Source organism: Tamandua tetradactyla, chromosome 1 (genome assembly GCF_023851605.1).
Source record: "Tamandua tetradactyla isolate mTamTet1 chromosome 1, mTamTet1.pri, whole genome shotgun sequence".
Lineage (NCBI taxonomy): Eukaryota > Metazoa > Chordata > Mammalia > Pilosa > Myrmecophagidae > Tamandua > Tamandua tetradactyla.
In genome coordinates, this window is record NC_135327.1 from 134,407,587 (window position 1) to 134,430,663 (window position 23,077).

The 23,077-nt window shown below is 35.9% G+C and overlaps 1 protein-coding gene across 1 annotated transcript in view; it reads left to right on the forward strand.

Moving 5' to 3' along the window:
* Positions 1 to 6,734: 6,734 nt before the first annotated feature.
* Positions 6,735 to 23,077, forward strand: part of PCLO (piccolo presynaptic cytomatrix protein) — a 440,945-nt gene continuing 424,602 nt past the window's right edge. Inside the window, exons 1-2 of the mRNA XM_077151839.1 lie at positions 6,735 to 7,097; positions 13,006 to 14,476. Of these exons, the coding sequence (XP_077007954.1) occupies positions 6,841 to 7,097; positions 13,006 to 14,476 (1,728 nt within the window). The 5' untranslated portion in view covers positions 6,735 to 6,840. The remainder of the gene's footprint in view (positions 7,098 to 13,005; positions 14,477 to 23,077) is intronic.

Genomic DNA, 23,077 nt, shown 5'->3' on the forward strand with positions numbered 1-23,077 from the left:
TGGAGCTTGGTCACTGTCCACACATAACTGCAAAAGATTCTGGTAACTGTGGTCAAGCTACTTGCTTAGAAGGGAGAACTCTGATTTTGGTGAAAAGTTAGCATTCACCAGTCCAATAAGGGAAATAAATAAATAAATGTACCATATCCTATTATTTTTTCTTAAGCTTATAAGTCTTAGTAATATGGACTTTCCTGAAATTTCCATGAGAGAAACAAAGTTGGGCTTTACATTGCATATTCCATAGAAAATATGAGTCTCTGTTGAAATGTCAGTCCTCCAAAGACCCCTAGGACACAGTGTCCCTGGAGGTAGCAGGGAACATGTTTCCATTTCCCCTTTCCATAAAAGAAATGACATCAGGTCCCCTTCTGGCCTTCTAGATTTCTCTAATTTTGTCCTCTAGCTCATGTTATTCAGTCAATTCAAGTGGCTCTTTATTTTGCAGAGCAAGTTGGATAAGTCCAAGCCTCTCTCTTCAAGTGGTCTCACCTGGGTTTCTTCAGAGAATGGTGCTTTCAGGGCACTAAGTCCAGCCTGAGAAATTACACATCATTCCCACCGCATTCTATCAAAGCAGGGTGGGCATCTATCTTTGAGTCAAGAGGTGAGGAAGCAGACTCTACCTCTTGATGAGAAAAGTGACAGTCCCACTGTAAATGGCTGTGGACATAGGGAGGTGTGATTCTTTGGGGACCTGTATTGCAACAGTTGTATCACCACAGCTGTGATAATGTACCATAGTTTATTTAAATTTTTTTATTTGTCACAACAACCTTGAGAGATAGTGTAATTATTATTATCTCCATTTTTATTGTTGCGGAAACTCTAGTTCAGAAAAGTCAATGATTTGCCCTATTCAAACATCTAGAAGATGACAGAGCTGGGATTTAAAGTCAGATGTTATCAAACAAAAAATCATGAAGAATAAGACATGCACATATATCTCAGTATTCCAAAACATAGATTCTGAATCTTAAGTCCATTTATAAAATGGGGGAATAAATAGTGTTAAATTATAGCCACATGAAATTAATAATTTTGATTATCAAAGTAAACATTGTGAAATGATATAGGAACTAATTCATTTTAAGTTTCACATCGTATACCTATAGGAACTCATTTTTAAATCCAAGTGACTTTTTATTTTATCTTACATTACAGATTTACTTTGGAATGAGTATAAAAAGAAATAAACTATTTGATATTTCAGATGTCAGAATTTAAAAATAATTGTTACCAATTTCAAATTTATCAAATTTTTCTCTAACACATTTCTCATGTTGCTTCCCTCAAAATTGAGAAGACAATTTATAATGAACTGTAATCTCACTTGAATTTCCTCTACTCTATCTTTAAATCCCATTTTAAAGTAGAGCTAACAAAAATGGCTGAGAGCAGCAGTTCAGAAACAGCTCAACCGTAACATAAAATGAAATGTTGGGCCTTAAGCCACTGCAGGTTCTTGCTCTACTAAATGAACACAATCCTGTCTCACCTTCTATTAAAGAAGGAACATTAGAAATAGATATGCACATGTGTCTACGAAAAAATTATAATCCATATTGCCTATATTAAATGAATATGAATATATACATCCTCATATACAAAAATGCATGAACATTTACACATATAATAAGAATAATTTGTTTTTCTTTCATCACATCCCCTAAAAACACTGTTACAGTATATATTATATCATTTGGGCATCTAGCTCTTAAATTGTGATTAAAAAGATGATAGAATTTGGTTCCCTAGCATAATATCTTTCATTTATTTCTTGTTAATTAAAAATTATCAGTAACAATTTTTGGTTTTCTTATACTACAATTCACTTTGGAAAATTTGAAAATTACAGAAAATTAGAAAGAAAAACAAAGATTAGTTATGGCCTTGACATAAAATATGAGAGGTTTGATTATTTTTGCACATTTAGGATTATATAAGTTTATGAAAATTTTATTGCATATATTTTTAATTATAAGCTTTGTGAAAATTTTCCTATTATAGTGAATTCTTCAAAAGCATTATTTAAAATAAATACTTTCATACACTATCATATAATTGTACCAGATATAACTTCTCCATTCTATATTGAGACATTAAGGACTATTTTAATTAATTGCTATTATAAATAGTACTACAGTGAACATCTTTTTTCATATAAACATTTTGCATATCAATTGATTTCTCTGGGGCTGATGTCCAGAACTGTCTGGTAGATTATGAATTTTTAAAGGCTTTTGATAAGTATTGCTAAATAAATTTTCAGAATGCTTGAATCTATTTATATTCTGAATGTGTGAGCTTATGAAATGAACTATTTTGTAAAATACTCACTACCATTTTTATTATTATAATGGCTTTAACAGGACCATTTTGGGCATGTAATAAAAATCCAATATTTATATTACTAGTTTCCAAATAGAGTTTAATAAATAAACTGTATTGTTTTTACATTAAATAAGCTAAATTAATTTATATAAATATAAATTAATTAGAAATTTAATAACTAATAAGCCTACATTATTTCTTGTATTTGAAGGCTGTACTAACTTTCATTATTCAAAATTGAACATGTGGCCCAAAATAAGAGGCTCTTTTGATTTCAGCCTGGTCTTGAATTGAGTCTACAGGATATCAGCAGCCCATCTCCCATTGCAGGGAATCATGTTCTAGTTATATTTAGTCGTTACACATCAGATTAGCTACTAATAGAAATCACCTGGAAAACTAAGGCAATAATTAAGCTGTAAGAAAATATTTGGTTCAAGTTCAGATTCTGTGAAGTTGAGAGGTCATTTTAGAAGGACACGATAGTATGTAAGAGGGCCCCTTTCATGACCCACGTTCGGGCTAAGTAACTGAAGCTGAATTATTAGCTTTTTTACATGATAGGTAGGGTAATTATATAATGAACGGGAAGCACCAAATATTTTGAATATAGTACTATTAGATCATTTGCAGAATCAATCCAATTATGATATTTTTTTCTGGGTAAATAAGGAGAAACTCCATAAAGTTATCCACTTAATCCTTATGACCTTAGAATTCTGAGAATTGATACACAAGAAATATAGGTTTAAAAATTGCAATCATTATTTTAAAGCATAGCTTCTGTCCTGAGATTTTTATTTCTCATCTACCCCAGAAAATTGCTGTTTTTTTTTTTTTTTTCTTTTTTTCCTTTGGTACTGGAGAAAAATTCTAAGCAACCAGTTTTAAATTTCTTCCATGGATTCTGCCGTAGTGTTCTTTTTTTTCAAAAGCACCTCCCAAGAACCTTCTAAAGTCTAAATGAGGGGCTGAAAATAGAAATGTTATTCAAAACTCACAGTTATAAAGATCCCAAAGGCATGTTCATTTTTAAAAGTCAACAACCAAAATGTCTCCCAAGTGCTACCATGAGATATCCTGGTGTCACCATCTATTTACTCTTCCTATTGTATGCCCAATTGTCCTGTTTCCTGATGATGTTGGTTCCTGGGGGAGAGGAGTAAAGGAGAAGGTGAATGTAGATGTTTGCACAACCACTTATAATATTACCATCTTACCAATGATTGTATTTGGTGTAGTCTCCCAACTTTATTTTCCATATTATTTCTTGTTTCTCTTCTTACTACTTCATAGGGTCCTTTATATCTACAATAGAAGACAATGTGGAGTTAATATATTTTCTGAGCTAATCAATATTTTGAGTCTCAAATTTGGAAGAGTATTCATCTTGTCATATTTTCAAATTCATGGTTTGTGGATATGAATAGATCAAATATATATTCACCTAAAGCTTGTACATACTATGAGCCAGAATGTAAATCTTCTTCTACCTCACCTACATCTGTAAGTGCTGTTGATTCCCAGACCAGCCTGGACCTTGGAGCAGTTATCGTTTTGCCAGAGATCACTGTGACCTAGGAATTGGAATTATAACTTTCCAGGAAGGATCTGTGGAAAATCCTTTGTCTGGTGATTTGGATCCCTTTGAACTTCATGCAACCCACAGGGTTTTTGCAAAATTTCTACAAACAGAAGCACAGCCAGCCTGGACAGAAATGGATAGAGAAGGAATGAACTGAGGGAAGTATGACTTCAAGGGCAGAAACATGGAAGCAGAGGTTTGGGCTGAAAAACTTTCCTCTGGTCAAGAGAAGTAGGGCCCACCCATATTGTGGAAAGGACCAGTCAGCCCTTGTGCTTGGAGGGGGGTGAACTTGCCACCTTGTTAATGAGAGTCTGACTGTCAAATTCAATGCACAGAGTGTGGCCTACACCCCAATTTTCAGTCAGAGAGAGGTCATCACTCCAGAGATGGTGGGAACTAGATCCCTACTTTTGGGGAGAACATGACCACTATGTAATTGCTTGGAAAAGGTGGAACTTCCATTCCAGCATGGCTGGAGGACAAAGCATCCAGCCAGGGATAATGTGAGATCTTAAGATCTAATGGACTATGCTCTTTTGGGTCTTGAACTTGCTTGCTCTCTTCCAATCTCTCTCTTCTATAATGGGAATTTCTATCCTGTGCCTGCCTCACCATTGTATTTTGGAAGTAGATAATTTGTTTCCTAGGTTTCACAGGTTCAGAGATAGAAAGGAATTTTGCCCCAGGATGGACTACACCCAGAAACAATTTTGCTGAGTCTTTGCATTTAGAGTTGATATTGAAGGGACTTCAGACTTTTGAGATACTGGCTTTGGATGGATGGGTTTTGGATGTGGGAAAAACATGTCTTTTTGGTGGCCAGATGGCAGGCCCTGAATTATGTGCCCTAATTATGCATGTTCTTAATCTTAGTCCAAATTATTGTGGGCTTGAACCCATTAAAAACAGGATCTCTTAAAGATGTTATTTTAGTTGTATGTTATTTTCATAGGTGTGGTTCAGCTGAATGAGGGTTGACCTTTATCTGGACTATTAGAGTCCTCCATAAACAGAAGAAATTCAGACCCAGAAGAACTGGAGTTGGAAGTCAACAGAGTCTGCAAGAGATTCTGTTGCCATATGAAGGGAAAGCCAAGGAACTCAAGGATTGCCAGCCAGCCAGCACCAGAATGCTACCAACCCCAGAATTCATGCCATTGTGCCTTAATTTGGATTTCTAGTCTCTGAAACCGTAAACCAATATATTCCCATTGTTTAAACCAACAATTTATGTATAATTTGTCTAAAAGCTTAGCAAACTAAGACATTGTGTTACCCTATTGTATTTGCCTCTAAAAGGTGTCCATCAGAAAAAAGTTAGGCTGCCTCAACTTGATTTGTTTGTTCTAACTGAGAACATCCTCTTCTTTATTTGAATGGATGACTTCATAGTTTTAACTGCAGAAGTCACAACTCAATGCCTTATGAGAGAAGCAAAGTTAGGGAAAGTTTTGTAGGAACTCAATCTGTAATGTGACCTGATCATCACTCATTCATAAAAGCAGTGTATGTAGTCACAAATTGTTAAAATTGATACAAGTGAATGCACAATATCAAACTATTATAATGATTCACTAGTGCAAAAACTTGGAAACTTATTTACTGAGCAAATTACTCATTTTTATTTGATTCAGGTATTCCCCAATTGCCAGCTTTTGATTTTCTTCATCCTTAACACTTGGGACTTTCATTAAGTCCATTTTGTGAAGAAGGGAAGCTTTCAAAAGTGAGGTAACAGATCTAGTGCTGAAGTAAAATAAACCCTTCTAAAAAATGTAAAAGCAAGAAAGAGTGTGTGAGAGTAGGTGGTATGCAGGTAAGGGGTGGGTTTGAAAGAGTAGTCACTAGTTATGTCTTTGCTGCTAACTAGCTATGCGAATTTATACAAGTTAATTTACTTCTCTTTTCTGTCATAAAATTTGTACAAAGAAGAAACTGAACTCAATGTTCTCAACGTTTCACACTACAATAACATTTTAATATCTTGCAATCTAGATTTTACCACAAGTAGCTCGGGTCCACAATTCTTAATCCCTTACATTGGTGTAGTCCGTTTAGAGAACAACACGAAGTAGGAGTCAGAAACCGTACATGTTCACTTATGAATCACTTTAAATAGCTTAATCTTACTGTTTTAGGGAATTTCTAAGTGAAAAGAGCTGTTTTGTAGCTTCTTTTGAGAAATGTCAGTTATCAGAGTTCTCTCCTGTCAATCTCAGGCTATCTGAAACCTTTCCTAGGATCTTTTACAGCTTTCAAAAAAAAAAAAAAAAAAAAGGTAAAGAAAGAAAACGTAAACTACAAATCCCGTGAATCAAAGCTGGAAACAGACAGTCCCCCTCCTGCCCACCCGTCCCCCTTGAATCTAGTCCATTGAAACTCCCGTTGGAGGCATCCTGAAACATGCCTGAAAGAAACACCGGCTCGGTCGTCCGGCTTTCAGCTGCCCTCTCGCTGGGCTCCTTTAAATCGGTGCTGAGCTTGAGGAAGAAGATAGATCTACGCCCAACAGGATGGGCGGGGCGCGGGCATCACCTGTTCCCAGGCGGGCATGCGCACTCCGAGGGCGCGGGCGGAGGGGCGGGGCGCGGTGGGCGGGGCGGACGGCGCCCGGCTGGCACCGCTCAGATCTGCTTCTACCCAGCTCCAGGCGCTGAGGCGGCGTCCGGGAGGCGTCTTCTGCAAAGGTTGCCTGGCGCTGTCCAACATGGAGGAGACACCGACCGCAGGCATCTCCTGCAAGAGGGACTAATCCCCGCCTGTCGTTCTGGACCTCAGTACCCGGTCCCGAACCCAGGGACGCGGCCGCTCGCACGCCCCGCGGCGGACCTGGACGCCGGTAGCTCCTCGGGCCGCGGGCTTCCAGACTGGGACGCAGCTCAGAGAGGGAGCGCCGCGGCCCGGAGCCTGTCTGAGCCATGGGCAACGAGGCGAGCTTGGAAGGGGAAGGGCTCCCGGAAGGGCTGGCGGCGGCGGCGGCGGCGGCAGCGGCCCGAGGAGGGACTGATGGGGCGGGGAGCCCCTTGCACACTGCGATCCCGACCGGCATGGAGGCGGATCTAAGCCAGCTGAGCGAGGAGGAGAGGAGACAGATCGCCGCTGTCATGTCAAGGGCGCAGGGACTGCCCAAGGGAAGCGTTCCCCAGGCCACTGCGGAGCAGCCTTCCTTGCACAGGCACGCACAGCATGATGTATATGTCCGGGCATATATGTGCAGCGTCCCGTGCACATATGTGCCAGTCAGTTTGTGCCAGTCTACATATATGTCGCCACCTTTCATTTATTCTCCTTAATGAGGTGGCGATAAGGAGATCATAAGCCTTCTGATGTGCGGAATGAAAATGATGTATTGTAGAGTTCCTGGTGGGATAGTCAAGGGTTGCATTCTTGAAATTGCGATTTTAGGTTGTGATTTTTGGCCTTTGGGAACCTTTTCCCTTTAGGGTGGCGTGAGAGACGCCCTCCAGTGTTTTACTAATCTGGAAGTCTTCCATTAATACTACACAGACGTGTTGGGAAATGGATAGACCTGGGTGTTTACCGGTCTCTGTTTAAACCTTCTCCTAGGCATTTCGTGGTCTTTTTTTCTTTGAATTATGTCTAATTATTTCTGTGACAATGACTTTAATTCCCCTGGAGGTGATTTGGCTTACTTCCCCACCCCCAGAGGAGAAAAGAAGCTATTTAGGTAGAAAATTTAGGAGGAATATATACCTTTTATATTCATTGAGGGACCCTAAAATATGTTGTGGCATTAAACAGATGGTATGGCCACAGCAGAGCAGGTGCTATGCATGTAGTTCTGAATTAGCATATGCTATTTCTTTAAACCACTACTCTTTTAAATATATATATATATATATCAGTTTATGGACGAACATGTAAATTGTATATCTTAAAATTAATTCTCAATACATACTTTTAAAGACAAACAAATGACAACTTGCAAAGACAACTGTAAGTTAATCTGCAATATTAACATATTCATCTTCCTGTCTCACTCCAGTTTTCTTCATTTCAATAATTAGTTGTTTTCTGATTAGACTGCTAAGAGGGTATAATCATTGTGCTTGCTTGCTTTTATTATTGTAAACAAACCCTTAACTTCGCACCCTCCCCAGAGTGCAGTTCTCTCTGTCCGTGGTACTGAAAGCGTTCCTGCTTTATGAGAATTTAAGGGAAACCTACAATTTTCCCTTGAGATATTGGATATACAAGAGACCAGGATATGTAGAAGTGGATTCTTCTCTTCTACTAAACAATCAGTATAGTCACTATCATATCCATATATACATATAAAATTGTGAAATAACTGTAATATTATTTTCATTATTTTTAGGAGAAGTGTTTTAAACTACTTTATAGATAGTGAAAGTATTTTTCACAGATAATTTTAAATGCTTAAAATTTATAAGGGAAAACACTTTTTGATTTTTAAAGGAAACTACATCCACTAAAAAACTAACTCTTTACACTGAATATGTTTTTCTGTGTTTTTAAACTAGAAATATAAGTGGGTTTTTCTTTGGTATAAAGCCTTCCTTGTCTATTATACTAAAAGTACAGTTTATGCTATGCCTTGTTTTCCTCTGTTTGATGAAAACTTGGAAAGCATTCTGAATCTTGATTGAATAGCTTTTCATAGGATAATACAAAGGTACAATAATTTAAAAAATGTATGCCAGCTCTTCTATAATTTTTCCTAAGAGGCTCGAGCAACAGGTGTAGCATACTAGTTACAAATAACAAGTGTGAGCTTTTCTAAATGCCTAACTTTTCTCCTCTTCAGAGGGTGGCTGAAAAATATTACTGGGTCTATAAATCTATGGTGTTTTGTGCAGAATTTGTACTAGATAGTATACTTTTACAGCTCTCCACTGACAATTCTGTGATGGTAGAATTCTTATTAATAGATAGTCTGTGGTCTAAAGAGTTATCTTTGATAGCGCCATTCAAATACTCAAAAATAAACAAGTTTCTGATTTTTACAACCGTTTTAGATTTTACAGAAAGACTTGTATAAAATATGCCTAGCTTTTGGAAAGTTATAATCCCCATATGTGATTACCCAGGAAGCATTTGTTTTATCATTTAGATTTTAGGAGTCATCCTGAATTTGAAGTTTTAAGAGGTTAAGTGGTGTGATTAGAAATAGTTGAGTTTGATTTTTTTTTTTTTTTAATAAATAAGGGTTGTGAGCCCAGAGACTTGAGTTCTTGGCTTATTGCTTATTGCTAATTGATTTTAACCAACTAAAAGGAAATTGCAAATGCTTCTCAAACAGTCTGTGCTTCAGTTTCCTTGCCTCTAAATAAGACAAGTAGTATCTTTCTTACCTGTTGTATAGAGTTATTGTGAGGATCAATTAAAAATTGACAGGGATGGTTTTGTTGGGCTATTAATCTGTAATATCAATATCAACAAAGGATGGCATTGCCAGTGATGACCACAGAGAGTTTGTATGTTGAATTATTCATTTTTATTATTTATTTTGATATATCTATATTCTTTTTCTTGTAAAGAAATCAGTGTGATGCAGTGGAAATCCCTCCTTGGCCAGTAGTCTGAGCATCAAATTTCTGTATCTAACTGGTTTTATGACCTTGAATTAGCCTCTTAGTTTCTCTAAGTCCCCAAATCCTCTGTTGTTCAAAAGTGAATAGATATTCCTAAGGTTGTTTATATTTAAAATATTATAAAAAGTTTATGTGACTCAGCACTATAAAGTCTCATGCCTGTTGTGCTACATTTTTAAGAATTTTGACAATACAGTTGCTTTCATATTCTTACAGTCACATACATATTTACTTTATTTGTACTGAGATATTTTTTTCTGCTAACCTATGAGAGGAAAATTCCAATCTTTGGATGAAGACAGTAAATGAAAAAGGAGGTAGCATTAAGCATGGGCAGTTACAGGTTAGAAGTAGAAGGAGAGAGGTTACAGAGAAAATGACCCTAGATTTTTTAATCATTGTAGACAATTTACAACAGTTATATGTAGTACAAAACCTGTCCTGATTTATGAGGTCCTGATTTAATTTAATGAGGTCCTGATACCATTTCAGGAACTCTGAGAACATGGGTAATCTATTCTGTTTTGGAAGAATGGAGTGTTATATTGTGTAATTATTTTGCCAATAGCTAATTCTCAAAATGACATCTCTTTGCAAAGAACAAATAGATGCTTAAAGTATCTTGAGATCTATCTGTGCACCTAAATGGCAGCAAGCTAGTTGTAATCTCTAATTTTGAAAGTACCCTTATTTCCTCAGATAAGAAAATGAAATGTAATGATCACTCTATTCAATGTTTGCTACTTTGTTGGTTAAAGTTATTGATATAATTGCAATATTATCTATTATTGGTATTGATTTAATAATGTAAAAATTAACCTATTAATTTTGATTATTTATTTTAATTCATAAGCAAATATACTAGATGGATTGTTAAAAAATGGAAATATGATTAATTTTAAATGACTATAGTTAAATAATTAAAATAGTTGTTTTTTGTCACTTATATATATTTTTGCCCAAACTCATGCCCATTAACTTTTAAATAAGCCATTCATTACTGATAAATGTTCAACTGATAAGACATGCTGTGTAAGAATTATGGGGGAAATCAGGTTATAAGTATTTTTTTTGTATTATACATTCTTTAATTTTGGCAAAGACATTTCTCTATAGGAAAAGAAACGAGGGTAAAGAAACAATGATTTTGTAGCAGCTACAATAAGAAATCATCACAGTAAAGTTCTAAAGACTCTAATTTGGTTTGAAAACATTTACTTTTAATGGACAAGACTGTGAACTGTCCATTTCACATCAGTTGGTACTTAATGTGAATGAAGTCTTGAAAACTACCCTAATGACATCAATATTTGAGCATAAATCAAGGTTGAAGATGCAAAATATACTAGAAAGAAACTGAAAAGCGTTACTCCTTCTAAATAACAATGACTCAGAAAGAAAAAAATAATCTACAAAATGGCTATGCTTGTACAATGTGATTTTTAATAAAAAGACAAATAGAATTCATAGTCCTTTCAATTTCCTGAAGAAAAAAGCTAACTTAGGTTTTGCTATATTTCTGAAGTCTTTACTTAAACAGAGAACTAAAATATTACCCTAAGTATTTCTAAAAGTCTAAGATAAATTTTTAAATGAATTGCTGCATATTTCCAGTTATGGGAAGCTATTTTCATTGTTTTATACATGCCTTCCTTTGTGCTCCCTCCCCTATGAAGTCAGAAGAGAGCCATAGTAGATGATCCAAAATAGATTATTTTCAAAGAGATGTACTGTTCAGATGTTTGAACTATTCTAGAAATGTTCTACTTTCAATTCATATAATGTATGCCTCCCTATGAAGGCACAGGCTTAAGGACTACTACATAGTCCTATGACATAGTATGCCCTGTGACTATCTTAATAACTAATTTCGGGCATTTTATTGAGTTGGCTTCTTTGTATAGAGACAAATAAATCTATCCATAAACAGAAGACAAACAACCGATCTTTAATTTCGCTAAATTATCCTCTCTTGAAAATACCATGAAACATATTAATCACTGATTTCATGAAAATATTATTTCACTTAATTCAAATTATCTACAAGATAGTGCAAAAGTAAACTGTGAATTCTGAATATTTGTGATAACAGTAAATGCCAAAATTGGAAGAAAGTTGCTTGCACAAGAAATTACATTTGCACGAACTTTCAATAAATTTAAGTTTTATTATATTATAGAATCTGCCCTGTCTGAAAATACCTATATAAGTGTAAAGACTGCCCTACAATTAGTACTTAATTTTAGTTGCTAAAATTATGGAAGTAAAATTAAAACACAAACATCTGGGAGTGGAAAATGAAAATTACCAAGAGAAGATATTGGCTTAATAGTGAACAAAAAAAGTGTAAAGATGCCTTAGCTAACTGTGGTCTTCTGGTGATTCTTGTTTGGCATAAGAATTGTTCTGATAAAAAGGCAAGTGACTGAAATGTGATCTGTGTCTTTTGAGCTGTACTGTGAACACAATGTGTTAACTCATCTTTGCATCATAAAACTAAATCTGGCAACTAGTAGATGAACATTTGATGATTGAATGCATAAATGAATGGATAACAGTGAATGAATGAATAGATGAACATATCATATTTTGTTTTATGCTAGATTAATGTTTCTAAAATTATTTTCACTTCATGTACAGACCTTCTGAGATATAAATGGACTCATTCTATATCCATTTTAGAATCTGAAGGTGATTCTATTTTAGAAACTGCTTTAGCAAGAAAACCAGTTGTGGAGGTGTTATGCTTACCAAGTATGGGAGACCCAAAAGAGTGCTAAAAGAAATAATTGATTCAGCCAGAATTCTTATAAAATGTTTTAATAATCAGAAGTGTTTTTTAGTAAAGTGGTACCCAGATCACATATCTGTGGTTGTAAATATGAGTAGAAGTAATAAATTACCCATCTCCTCTGAGTCCCTGCAAAGGCATCATAATCTCATTAAACTCCCCTAATGCTAGATTGTATACTATATGTAAGTAATGTAAATTGTCGTTAAGAAAAAGTTGCTGCAAACTCCATATTTCTAAATATTGCTATTTCTCAATGCTGCCAGGATTGGGGGAACTAATTTCTTTGATTACAAACTTCATATAAAAACAGATGCACCCTGTGAACATGTGGGTGCTGAGACATGATACTACATGGATTTATTGAGTTTGTATATTTAATTAGATTTTAATGATGATCAGATTCTATTAAGTTTAAATGTAAATTATTCTTTTTATTAAGTATTTTCTAACTGGATGTTTTAATTTTTCATCACTCTTGGTAGCAAGTATTTTTTTTTCTTTAACTCCTTGTTCAAAATCTCTACCCATGTAAAAGAAAGTAACAAAGGTAATAAAAGTTTTCTGATAATTTACAGGATTTTACCAAAAATTGATTCTAATTATATTTATATATTCATAGTTTTGAGGCTATAAGAAAGCAATGGCTTTTAAAATATTACTTTGATTTAAGATAACTTACATTATTTTCACTTCTTTTCCTTTCATTCTTCTAGGAAACAAGAGTTTGATAGTAGTCATCCTCCAAAGCAACCAGGGAAACCACCGGACTCTGGGCATCCAGCTCAGCCTGGTCTCAGTAAAAGCAGAACTGCAGATACTTTGAGGTCAGAGCAGAAATTGCCTGGAAGGAGTCCTTCTACTATTAGCTTGAAAGAATCTAAGTCCAGAACTGATTTTAAAGAAGAGCATAAGTCCAGCATGATGCCTGGCTTCCTCTCAGAGGTTAATCCTTTAAGTGCTGTTTCCTCTGTGGTAAATAAATTCAACCCTTTTGATTTGATATCAGACTCTGATGCATCACAGGAAGAAACTACCAAGAAACAAAAAACACCTCAGAAGGAACAAGGAAAACATGAAGGAGTCATAAAACCCCCATCACAACAATCGCCCAAGCCGGTTCCTAAGCAGCAAGAGCCTGTTAAGACCCCACTTCAGCAGGATGGTTCTCCAAAATCAGTATCTTCTCAGCAACCAGAAAAAATTAAATCACAACCTCCGGGGACAAGGAAGCCAAGTCAGGGGCCTACACAGATTCTACAGACAGATCAGGCAAAATTGCCACTCCAGCGAGACCCATACAGGTCTCAGATTAAACAGTCAGACATAGTAAGGGGAGAATCAGTTAAAAGCTCATCACAGAGCCCATCTAAACTACCTGCTCAGCAAGCAAGTCCTGGAAGACCTCCTGCCCAGCAACCTGGACCTGAAAAAATTTCCATCCCACATCATGGACCTGCAAAGTCCCCATCTCAGCAATCAGGGCCGGCAAAGTTCCCAGCTCAACAATCAGGGCCAGCCAAGCCCTCCCCTCAGATGCTGACAACAAAACCCCCAGCTCAGCCACCGGGGACAGCAAAACCTCCAGCTCAACCTTCTGGGCCAGCAAAGCCCCCAGCTCAGCAGCCCGGGTCAGCAAAACCCATAGTTCAGCAGCTGGGGACACCAAAACCCTTAGCCCAACAATCTGTGCCACAGTCTCCAGCTCAACTGCCTGGACCTACAAAGGCTCCAACTCACCAGGCTGGGCCATCAAAGTCTCTGGCTCAGCAGCCTGGGACAGGAAAAACTCTAGCTCACCAGCCAGGTCCAGTAAAGCCTACAGTTCAACAGCCAGGCCCAACAAAGCCTCCACCTCAACAGCCTGGCTCAATGAAGCCCTCACCTCAACAGCCTGGTTTAGCAAAGTCCTCTGCTCAACAACCTGGCCCAGGAAAAACCTCAGCTCAACAACCTACAAAATCAGTAATACAAACAGGAGCTGGAAAATCTCAGCAGCCACCAATATCTTCTTTATCTGCAGCACAGACTGCAGTACAAGGCCTTCCTAAAACTATCTGTCCTCTTTGCAATACCACTGAACTTCTATTACATGTTCCAGAAAAAGCCAATTTTAATACATGCACTGAGTGTCAAACCACTGTCTGTAGCCTCTGTGGTTTTAATCCCAATCCTCATTTAACCGAGGTGAGTGCCTTTATTTATGAGTCCGTGTTCCTAAACCATGTTGTCATATACCACAAATGATGTTTAGTTTATTTCTTGTTACATAGGATGGTTTCTTTCTTTCTTCTCTTATTCCCTCTCCTCTTTCCTACCTTCCATCTTGCCTTCCCTGCCAACTGTTGGCAGAAAAGAAGAGCTTAGTGAAGTAAATAAGAATTTTTTCTTCTATGTTTTTCTTGAAGAGTAAGTCCAAAATGTTGCCACAATTTCTGATAAACTTGGCTTATAAAACAAATGTGGAATAATTGGAAGATTATTAGTAGATGCATAGTAGCTAGGCTAAGTAGCCAAGCATCTACTAAATTCACCTTATGTGTGAAATCGACACTATTTTTTTAGTACACATTGATATTGCTTTGCCATTTAAACATCGCTCATATCTACTAAGAATGATACTCTTTACTGTATTATATTTGTGTTCGAAAAATCGTGGTCATTTTCAAATTCTAGGTATATTTTTAAATATAATATTGAATATACTTTTTCAAACTATACATCCCCTTTCTCTGCTAATGAATCATATATTTAATGAGGGCATGCTTCTTTCATTAGTTGAGAGTCATTAATAACATTGTAAATCAGTTCACAAAATAAAGAATTGATTAGAGCAATTTTGGAATTGATGGCACTTTTCTCAAAAGGATCACAGTTTACATTACCAAGACTGAGTAAATCTTCCTGATACATGGTATCGGAAATGGGCCAATAGTGATGCAGATGAGGACAAGGTTGAGGATAGCAAGCTAATTCTTAGTAAGACATTTAATATTAACTCAAAACCTAAACATCCTGAAGAAAGTAGCATTTCAATAGATAGAGAGTTGGGGGAGTGTACAGAAAGCACCAAGTTTAGAAGAACTAAGAACTTTGGAGTTAGGAATTAACATAGTGCTGATGAGATAATGTAAATAAAGTGCGAAGAAAGAGGTTTAGGACCTAGGGGAATAAAATAAGTGTTTATTTTTTTAAGAGATCCCATACCCCTAACGAATGAGAAGGCAGAGACGCTGGAGGACAGCTGGTTGGGATGTCCTTGCATTATGCCTGCAATCAACCCAATAAGGAATTCAAAGCAGGCCTTTAAGTATTGTATGACTTAAATATCCCTGAGAGAGCAGGCTTATATACTGTAGTTGTAAATTAAATCTGCGTTATGATAATAACAAAAGTATTGATTATTGGTAACCTTTATGCTAATTTGGATACATATTATGATGAAACATAAGAAATATGTGTATTTAAAATGAGTAAAATCAGATTACAAGTATTTTGCTAGTATATGTGTAGCTTTTTACTTTTTGAAAAGATAAGTTTTTGCTCATAGTATACTGTCTAGATAAGAATGTACAATAATAATGGCTTCAAACAGTACCTTTTAATTTTATGAAATGTTTATATTTGTTTGTTTTGGTGGCAATTTCGAAGGAAACCATGTGATTAGACATTTAAGCCACAGACACTATTTGACTACCCACTATATGGAAGACATTTACTGCATGTTTTATGGGATATAAATATGACTAAAACATGAACACTGTCCTTAAAGTGATTAAAATGTGTTAGACCAGATTAAGATATTCACAAGGAAAATATAATGTGTGGCCAAGTGATGAGAGCTCTGAGCAATAAGAGCAAATATTAGGACTTCAGAATAGAAAGTGCTAATTTCCGGTGGGTAAGATTGAAGAAGCTTCATGGAGAAAATAACACTAGAATTAAAAATTTAGGGATGATTATGATTTCAAAAAATGGGTAAAGGATGTAAAACAGAGTGATTTGGTCCAGAAAAGTACGGAGCATATTAGGGCGAGGGGGATAAATCTAGCTTAGTTGGAGTGGTAGGAAAAGAAGAGGCAGTGAGGTTGGAGAGACAGGGGTCAGATTAAAGTTTTCCATATTCAGCAGGTGCAGCGAGCATCCTGCTTTATGAAACTTCGAGTGATCAAACCTTTGATCTTTCATTTTACAAATTTGTATCAAATGCATGGTTGTGAACCATGATTGAGCAGGGGTAGGAGTATCACAGATCTCCACGGCAGTGGAAGTATTTGAGTTGGTAACGTGAAATGTATTTAAAATTAAACACACATGGTTGGACATGAAAGAGGTTGGGAATATGGGAACAGGCAGAGGTCCTCCTTAGCTGATTGGTAAAGGAAGGCATCACCTTTAGTGGCCCTAAAGCTTGGGCAAGTCATTTGCATTTTCTCTAGTGATGACAACATTTGAAAAATGAAAATAATAAAATATGCCCTCCTAGACATAGTTGCTTAATAGGAATATTAGCTGAAATAATTATATGACAAATGTTTTTTGAATATATGAAGTGCTTTGGAATTTGCAGTACGTTGCAGCACAATCTTACCCTTTTAAACAGATCTGGCTTTTAATGTTTACTTGTGAGTTATAATGACTGAGTTCTGAAGTAACAATCAAAAGCTATTTGAAATGTAGTATTATTATATTATTTATAATATTTCATCCATGAGGAGAATAAAATCCAAGTTCTAATTTGAACTCTACAAATGTATTTTACCTAATCTTGTCAATCAAATGGCAGTTTCGGAAACTTCTGTGTTATTTGGGGCCCATGGTTGAAAATTTACAGCTCTGGGTGGATTTGAGGTCTTCTGATGAAAGAGGCAAGGTAGAACTTTGGGGATGACCACAACCTCTAAAATAATACATGTATGCATGAGGAAATGCACTTCTCTGTATCCTCCAAAGAGGATGGCACATTCTAGGTCAAATTGTCCTCAGGTACTGGATTGAGGAAATGAAGAGTTTTTCCTATATAGGATGAGGACAGGGACTAGTCAAATTTTTTGGTATTTCAACTTACATGTATTTATTGGTATTTCAATTTACATGAATTTAAACATCCAACTTGATGTTTATATGCAAGACATTTTCTATATTGTTACTTTTGTAGTCTGTGGGTAAAATAGGATACTGACCCCTGGTATCATTCCTTGAAAACACTGGGAGAATTTCTCTGATATTTTTCTCATTATCAACACATTAGAACTAGTGTTGTATTTACTTGTGACCAGCCTTTCCTCAATCTGCAGGGAAAGATGGGAAAATATCAACACTCAGCTACAAGCTTCAAGGAAGGGAATGTTCTACCTAATTGTCAATTTGCCAATAACCTCCCACTTCTAGTACACACACACCTTAGATGACCCAGTGGAGAGGGTGGTCTTTAAATTAATTGCCTTTCTCATGTCATCAGGGTATGTACTGTTTTATAAAACTCTTAAGAAGCCTCTGGCTCCAAGCCTAGATTTTTAATGCTGAGAGTTTATAGCTTCATCTTTTCTTATCTGTTTATTTATGCAACAAATCTCTACAATACAGGTCTTCTCTGGGCTTGCTTCCTGACATGGAAATATTTGCTTCCTTATTAGTGGCTAAAGTACTGTTGCTGTTGTTAATTTACTTCCTCTCTTATGGTGTGGAGCCTTGGGCAAGGTAGATTTAGGGAAAGAGATTGAAAAGCTTGTCCCTAATGTGTGATAATTCTCCCAAATCTTATGCAAATTTGTAAAACATGAAAATGACTTCTCACTTTTCAGAATTTTGATAATGAACAAAATGACAGGAGTAAAAATGGATTAGGTGTGGGTTTTTTTGTCTTATTATTTTTGGATCATTTTGGCCCATATATTAATTAGTCTTTTGGCTCAAACTGGTTATTTTATTTGACAAAATATGGCCACTTTTCAAGAATTAAAAGGATTAGACTTGCCTCTTATTAAAAACAAAGGGCAGACCATGGAGGTTCAGTGGCAGAGTTCTTGCCTGCCATGCCAGAGACCCAGGTTTGATTCCCGGTGCCTGCATGCCAAAAAAAAAAAGCAATTTTAAGTGGCCAAAATGATTAAAAAAAATAATAATAACAACTTCAGTTGGTGAAAATGGCTTAACTGGCTACCTCTATTAGGTAGATGGACATGCTTATTCTTAATGAGAAGCCAAGAGAAAGAAAGAGTTTTAAAAGAGCTGGTGGGCAAAGACAAGAGCTATGTCAAATTTCAGGAGGCTAGAATCTGTGCAGAAAGAAAATAAGTAAAGGTATTCCTGATGGTGGGATAGCTGAAAGACTTTATCAAAAAAAGGATTATTAATTTTTTATTGGCTTGCTGTTTTTAGTGCAAAATTTTTTGTACTCTGAAGCAGGCCATGGTGGCTCAGCACCTGCCATGCTGGAGATCCGGGTTTGGTTCCCAGTGCCTGCCCATGTAAAAACAAACAAAAGCTTTTGTACTTCTAAAATCTAAATAAAGGCTGCCACATGGTTCCTTTTAAAAAGGAGCACCGAGTACACACGTCCCTCCCCTCTCTCTAAAACTCTCATCTCTCATGTTTCAAAAGATAAGATTTTTTTCAGAAAATGTGAAAGAGCACCATGAGCATAAGTTGGCATTTTGAAGACTTCTTATGAGATAGAAAGAAAATAGGAAGGAGCTAACATAAAAGAGCTGAGGAAACCAGTACAAAAGCAGCTTTCTGAGGGAGCCTCAGAGAGGCTGATATTCTAAAAAATATTCGTAATTACTGTGCACAAATTTCTAAAAAATATAGAAAGCAGTAGTGGGTTCTGTGTAATGACCAAGGAATAAATTAAAGAACAGCAGTGAGAACAAGTAGGATAACAGAATTTTTTCCTAATCTTCATTGAGAAAACAGCGGTGGAGGCAGGCTTTTTTTGCCCCTGGCCTGAGATTGTTCTCCAGATAAAAGGGTTAGTGAGAAGACAAAGGCCTAGGGGATAGGAGCATAATAGAAATTAATGTTCCTCTCCCATAAAGTTATGCCAAGGAGAAAACAATGGACAAAGAAAAGAAAACACTATTCAAACCAGGCATCAAATGCATTAAATCTCTTACCCTCAGAGTTTAGCTGTCCTTACTTGGACACTGGTCCTCTGCCATCCTGTTTCCTTTCATTCAGTGAGATGACGAAAGTGGAGGCAGAGTTCTCCATAAATACAGAAAACCTATACCAACTGCCTATTTAAATAATGAGTTGAATAAAGAACAGAACTACATATTTATAACTATTATAACACTAACATGAAGGATCTAGACAAACTGATTAAAAAGAACCTCATAGAAAATGGTTAGTTCAGGAAACATTAAGAGCTTATAAAAATTCATAATTATTTTCCTGAGAAAGTATTAAGAGGACTCTTCATCAGTAATTACTGCACAGAAATTTCAGTAGGTAAAAATAGACATGTGAGGGTAAAAATGGATGCAGTTGATGGTCTGGAAAATAAAGACCAGAATTTTTCCAAATTATAGAATGAAAAGACAAAAGAAAAATATTATTCAGTGGATACTTACTGAGAGCACCTCCTTTGTTTCAGGCACTATTTCTACACCCTTAAATCTTCAGAGGGTAGCCAAAACTTGTTGTTACAGATGGTAGTAAGTCTTATGGAGAAAAATGAAGTAGAGGATATAGTATGTACGTATAGACAGATGAGTGATGATGAGGTGGTAAGCTTCCCTCATTCCCTCCCATTTGGGAATTAGAGCCTGGGAGTTGATGGATAAATTGGGAATCTTGAATTTTTCATAGTAACTAAAGGCCTATTTATCTATTGTAGTCCAAATAGAGACGGAAAGGTGAGGGTGGGAGTGGTGAAGAAGAAAATGGTGGAATGTTCCTAGGAGTGAATGTGTGGAATTCCAGCTCCCAGTGTCATTCCTGTCTGTGGTGATGTAGAGACAGGAGAATGGATATTTTTAAGCTTAACATGGGGAGATCCTTTTGGACTCCTGCCCCTGGATTTGCAGACCGTTTGGGGAGGTGGAAGATATGCTTATCTGTAACTCTGGGGCTCCCTTGAGACTCTTGATGTTATAGGCTTCTAAGATAAATATTAAAATCATTGAGATTGCACATGTACTTCTTCAACAAACAAACAAATGTTCAACAAATGGTGCTGCAATAATGGGATACTTACATGGAAAAAAAAAATGAAATGTGGCCCCGCCATATAGCATACAAAAAAAAAATCATTGAGATTATATCTAAGAGCTCTAATGGGAGTTTGAGAAAGAGAGAATCGACTATAGGGGAAAATTCTAGATAATTTCTCCTGAACTAAAGAAAGATAGAAATCTTCAGATTGTACAGGCCCACCAGTCACTAAAAACAGATTTACAAAAATGACCTATACATAGCATAGATATATTCTGGTGAACTATCACATTTCCAAATATAGAGAGAATGCCTGAAAGACACAGAGAAAAATACAGTACCATTTATCAGAAGATGAGAGATTAGGCAAACATCATACTCATTGTCATCTCAAAGGATAACATATATAGAACAATTTTTTCAAAGTTCCAAAGGTGGTGATAAGATGAATTCTGCTATGTAGGCAGGATATCAACAGAGTGTAAGGACAGTTTAAAGATTTTTTCACATATGATAGAACTTATAAAAGTCATTGCCATGCTATGTCTGTCTGTCTATCTATCAATCATCTATTTATCTATCTTTCTATCTAGCCATTTCTAATCCATTCACCATATTTGTATGTAAGTATGTATGTATATGAATACATTTCTGTATTCTGTACATTTCTGTGATCTCTGTAGGAGTTCTATTAAAATGAAAAATTAAAAGAATGAGATGGGGTGACTGACTATATTCCAAAAGTGAAGACAGAAAAAATAAGATGAGAGAAATCATTGTTTTGAAACTGTGGTGCATAACAGTGTTGAAATGTGAGATGATTATAGATGGCACACTTAATGTGCATTAAAATAAAATATAATTATTGTATCAAGTACAAGTTCATTGATGTAGCTAAAGTCAATCTAAAACAGGAGAAAACGTAAAGTTGTCTTTTGAAAAATGTTTATCTTTTATAGTAAGGTAAAAATGCAAACTGCTTTGAATTGATAAATCAAGAAATAAAATAAAAATTTATGTTATAACAGCAACCACAAGAAAAACTAAAAGAAGTTAATACTGATTGATTCTGGAGAGTAAACCTGACTGATAGAGGGAGATTTTACCATTTTTTTGTTTTGTTTTGTTTCGTTTTTTGGTGAATGGTCCAGGAATCAAACCCAGGTCTCCCGCATGGAAGGAGCCTTTAACTTGTAATGTCATGACTTCTCTAATATGTTTTGAACCTTAGTATAATTAACTAGGATGATTTTTTAAAGAATAAGTCATCAAATTATTAGTTTAAAAAATTATATGACCTGAAGGATGAATAGAGGATTTAGAATCTTAAATTTTAATCTTCAGCTTTGGCACTGGACCTGGTAAAATGTCAAGAATTTTCAGTTCTAAGTAATGATGGTTTGAAATAGCTTATGCTTATGAGCCATGGTTTTGTCAGTTTCTTTACACATTCTTTGCTTTTCATAGTCATGTGTCCTTTAATTGGCACTTTTTTTTTTTTAACATGGGCAGGCACTGGAAATTGAACCCAGGTCTCCTGGCGTGGCAGGCAAGAACTCTGCCACTGAGCCACCATTGCCTGCCCTGGCACTTTTTGTATAAAGCCAGTTAATGGAAATCAAGTTCATGGATTCTAAGCTTAAGGTTTTTGGAAACAAAGGAATTGGGTTTTTGCAATTCTGATAATCCATATGGTATGATTCATAGTATTTAAAACAGGTGTACTCTGAATATAGCAAACATAATTTTACCCTTGTTTTCAAATAGCTTCACAAAGCAGTTAAAGGAATAGGATTTAACTGATCATTTAAAAATCTTTGTTACTTAGATATGTTTTAAAGCACCATATTTATTAAGATCTCATCTTCAACAAAGTCCATTACAATAACATTTTTCTTAAAAATTTGTTCTCTGGATGAAAAACAAAATCCTGGTGCTCTTCTTAGGAGTTTAATCTTTAAAACCAGAGTCTTTATTACTTTCAGCTTTCAAATGGCTAGACGCTTCAGGTGTCTTTCCATATAACCAGCTTTACAATGTCCAGTAGGACTTCTGTTATGCAGTATTATGGTGGGTAGGATCATCTATATTACTTGGAATAACAGCTGTTCTGCTGTGAAAGCGGATATCCACACGTAACAAATTAACTTATTGTATCAGTAAAGTCAATATAGTAATGGGTTAACTCGTTCATTGTTCATCACCCTTGAGAAAACAGTTATCTAACACTCTCTTCTATTCAAGATAGTACTAGCTTAGATTAATGAGCTCTTATTTACAAATATATAAAGGACACTACATTGAAGACAATGTTGTAAATAATCTATTAGAAGTTTATAATCACTTTCTTTAAAATAATACTGATATCAAAATGTGCCAATAAGCCATCAAAAGGCTAGGTTATAATCTTAGCTATGCTTCTCTTATGTATACATTCTTGCTGATATTGCTATGAATTCACTTTAGAGTCGTTCTAGTTACCTTTGATAAAGCAGCAACAGCTTCACTACAAACAAGGTTTCTTGCCTTTCTCTTCCTTCTCTAAGAAGAAAAATCCATCTTTGTCACAAGGAGAGATCATAATTTGAATACTGGGCATTTCAGACCATACAATAGACATTTTATAAG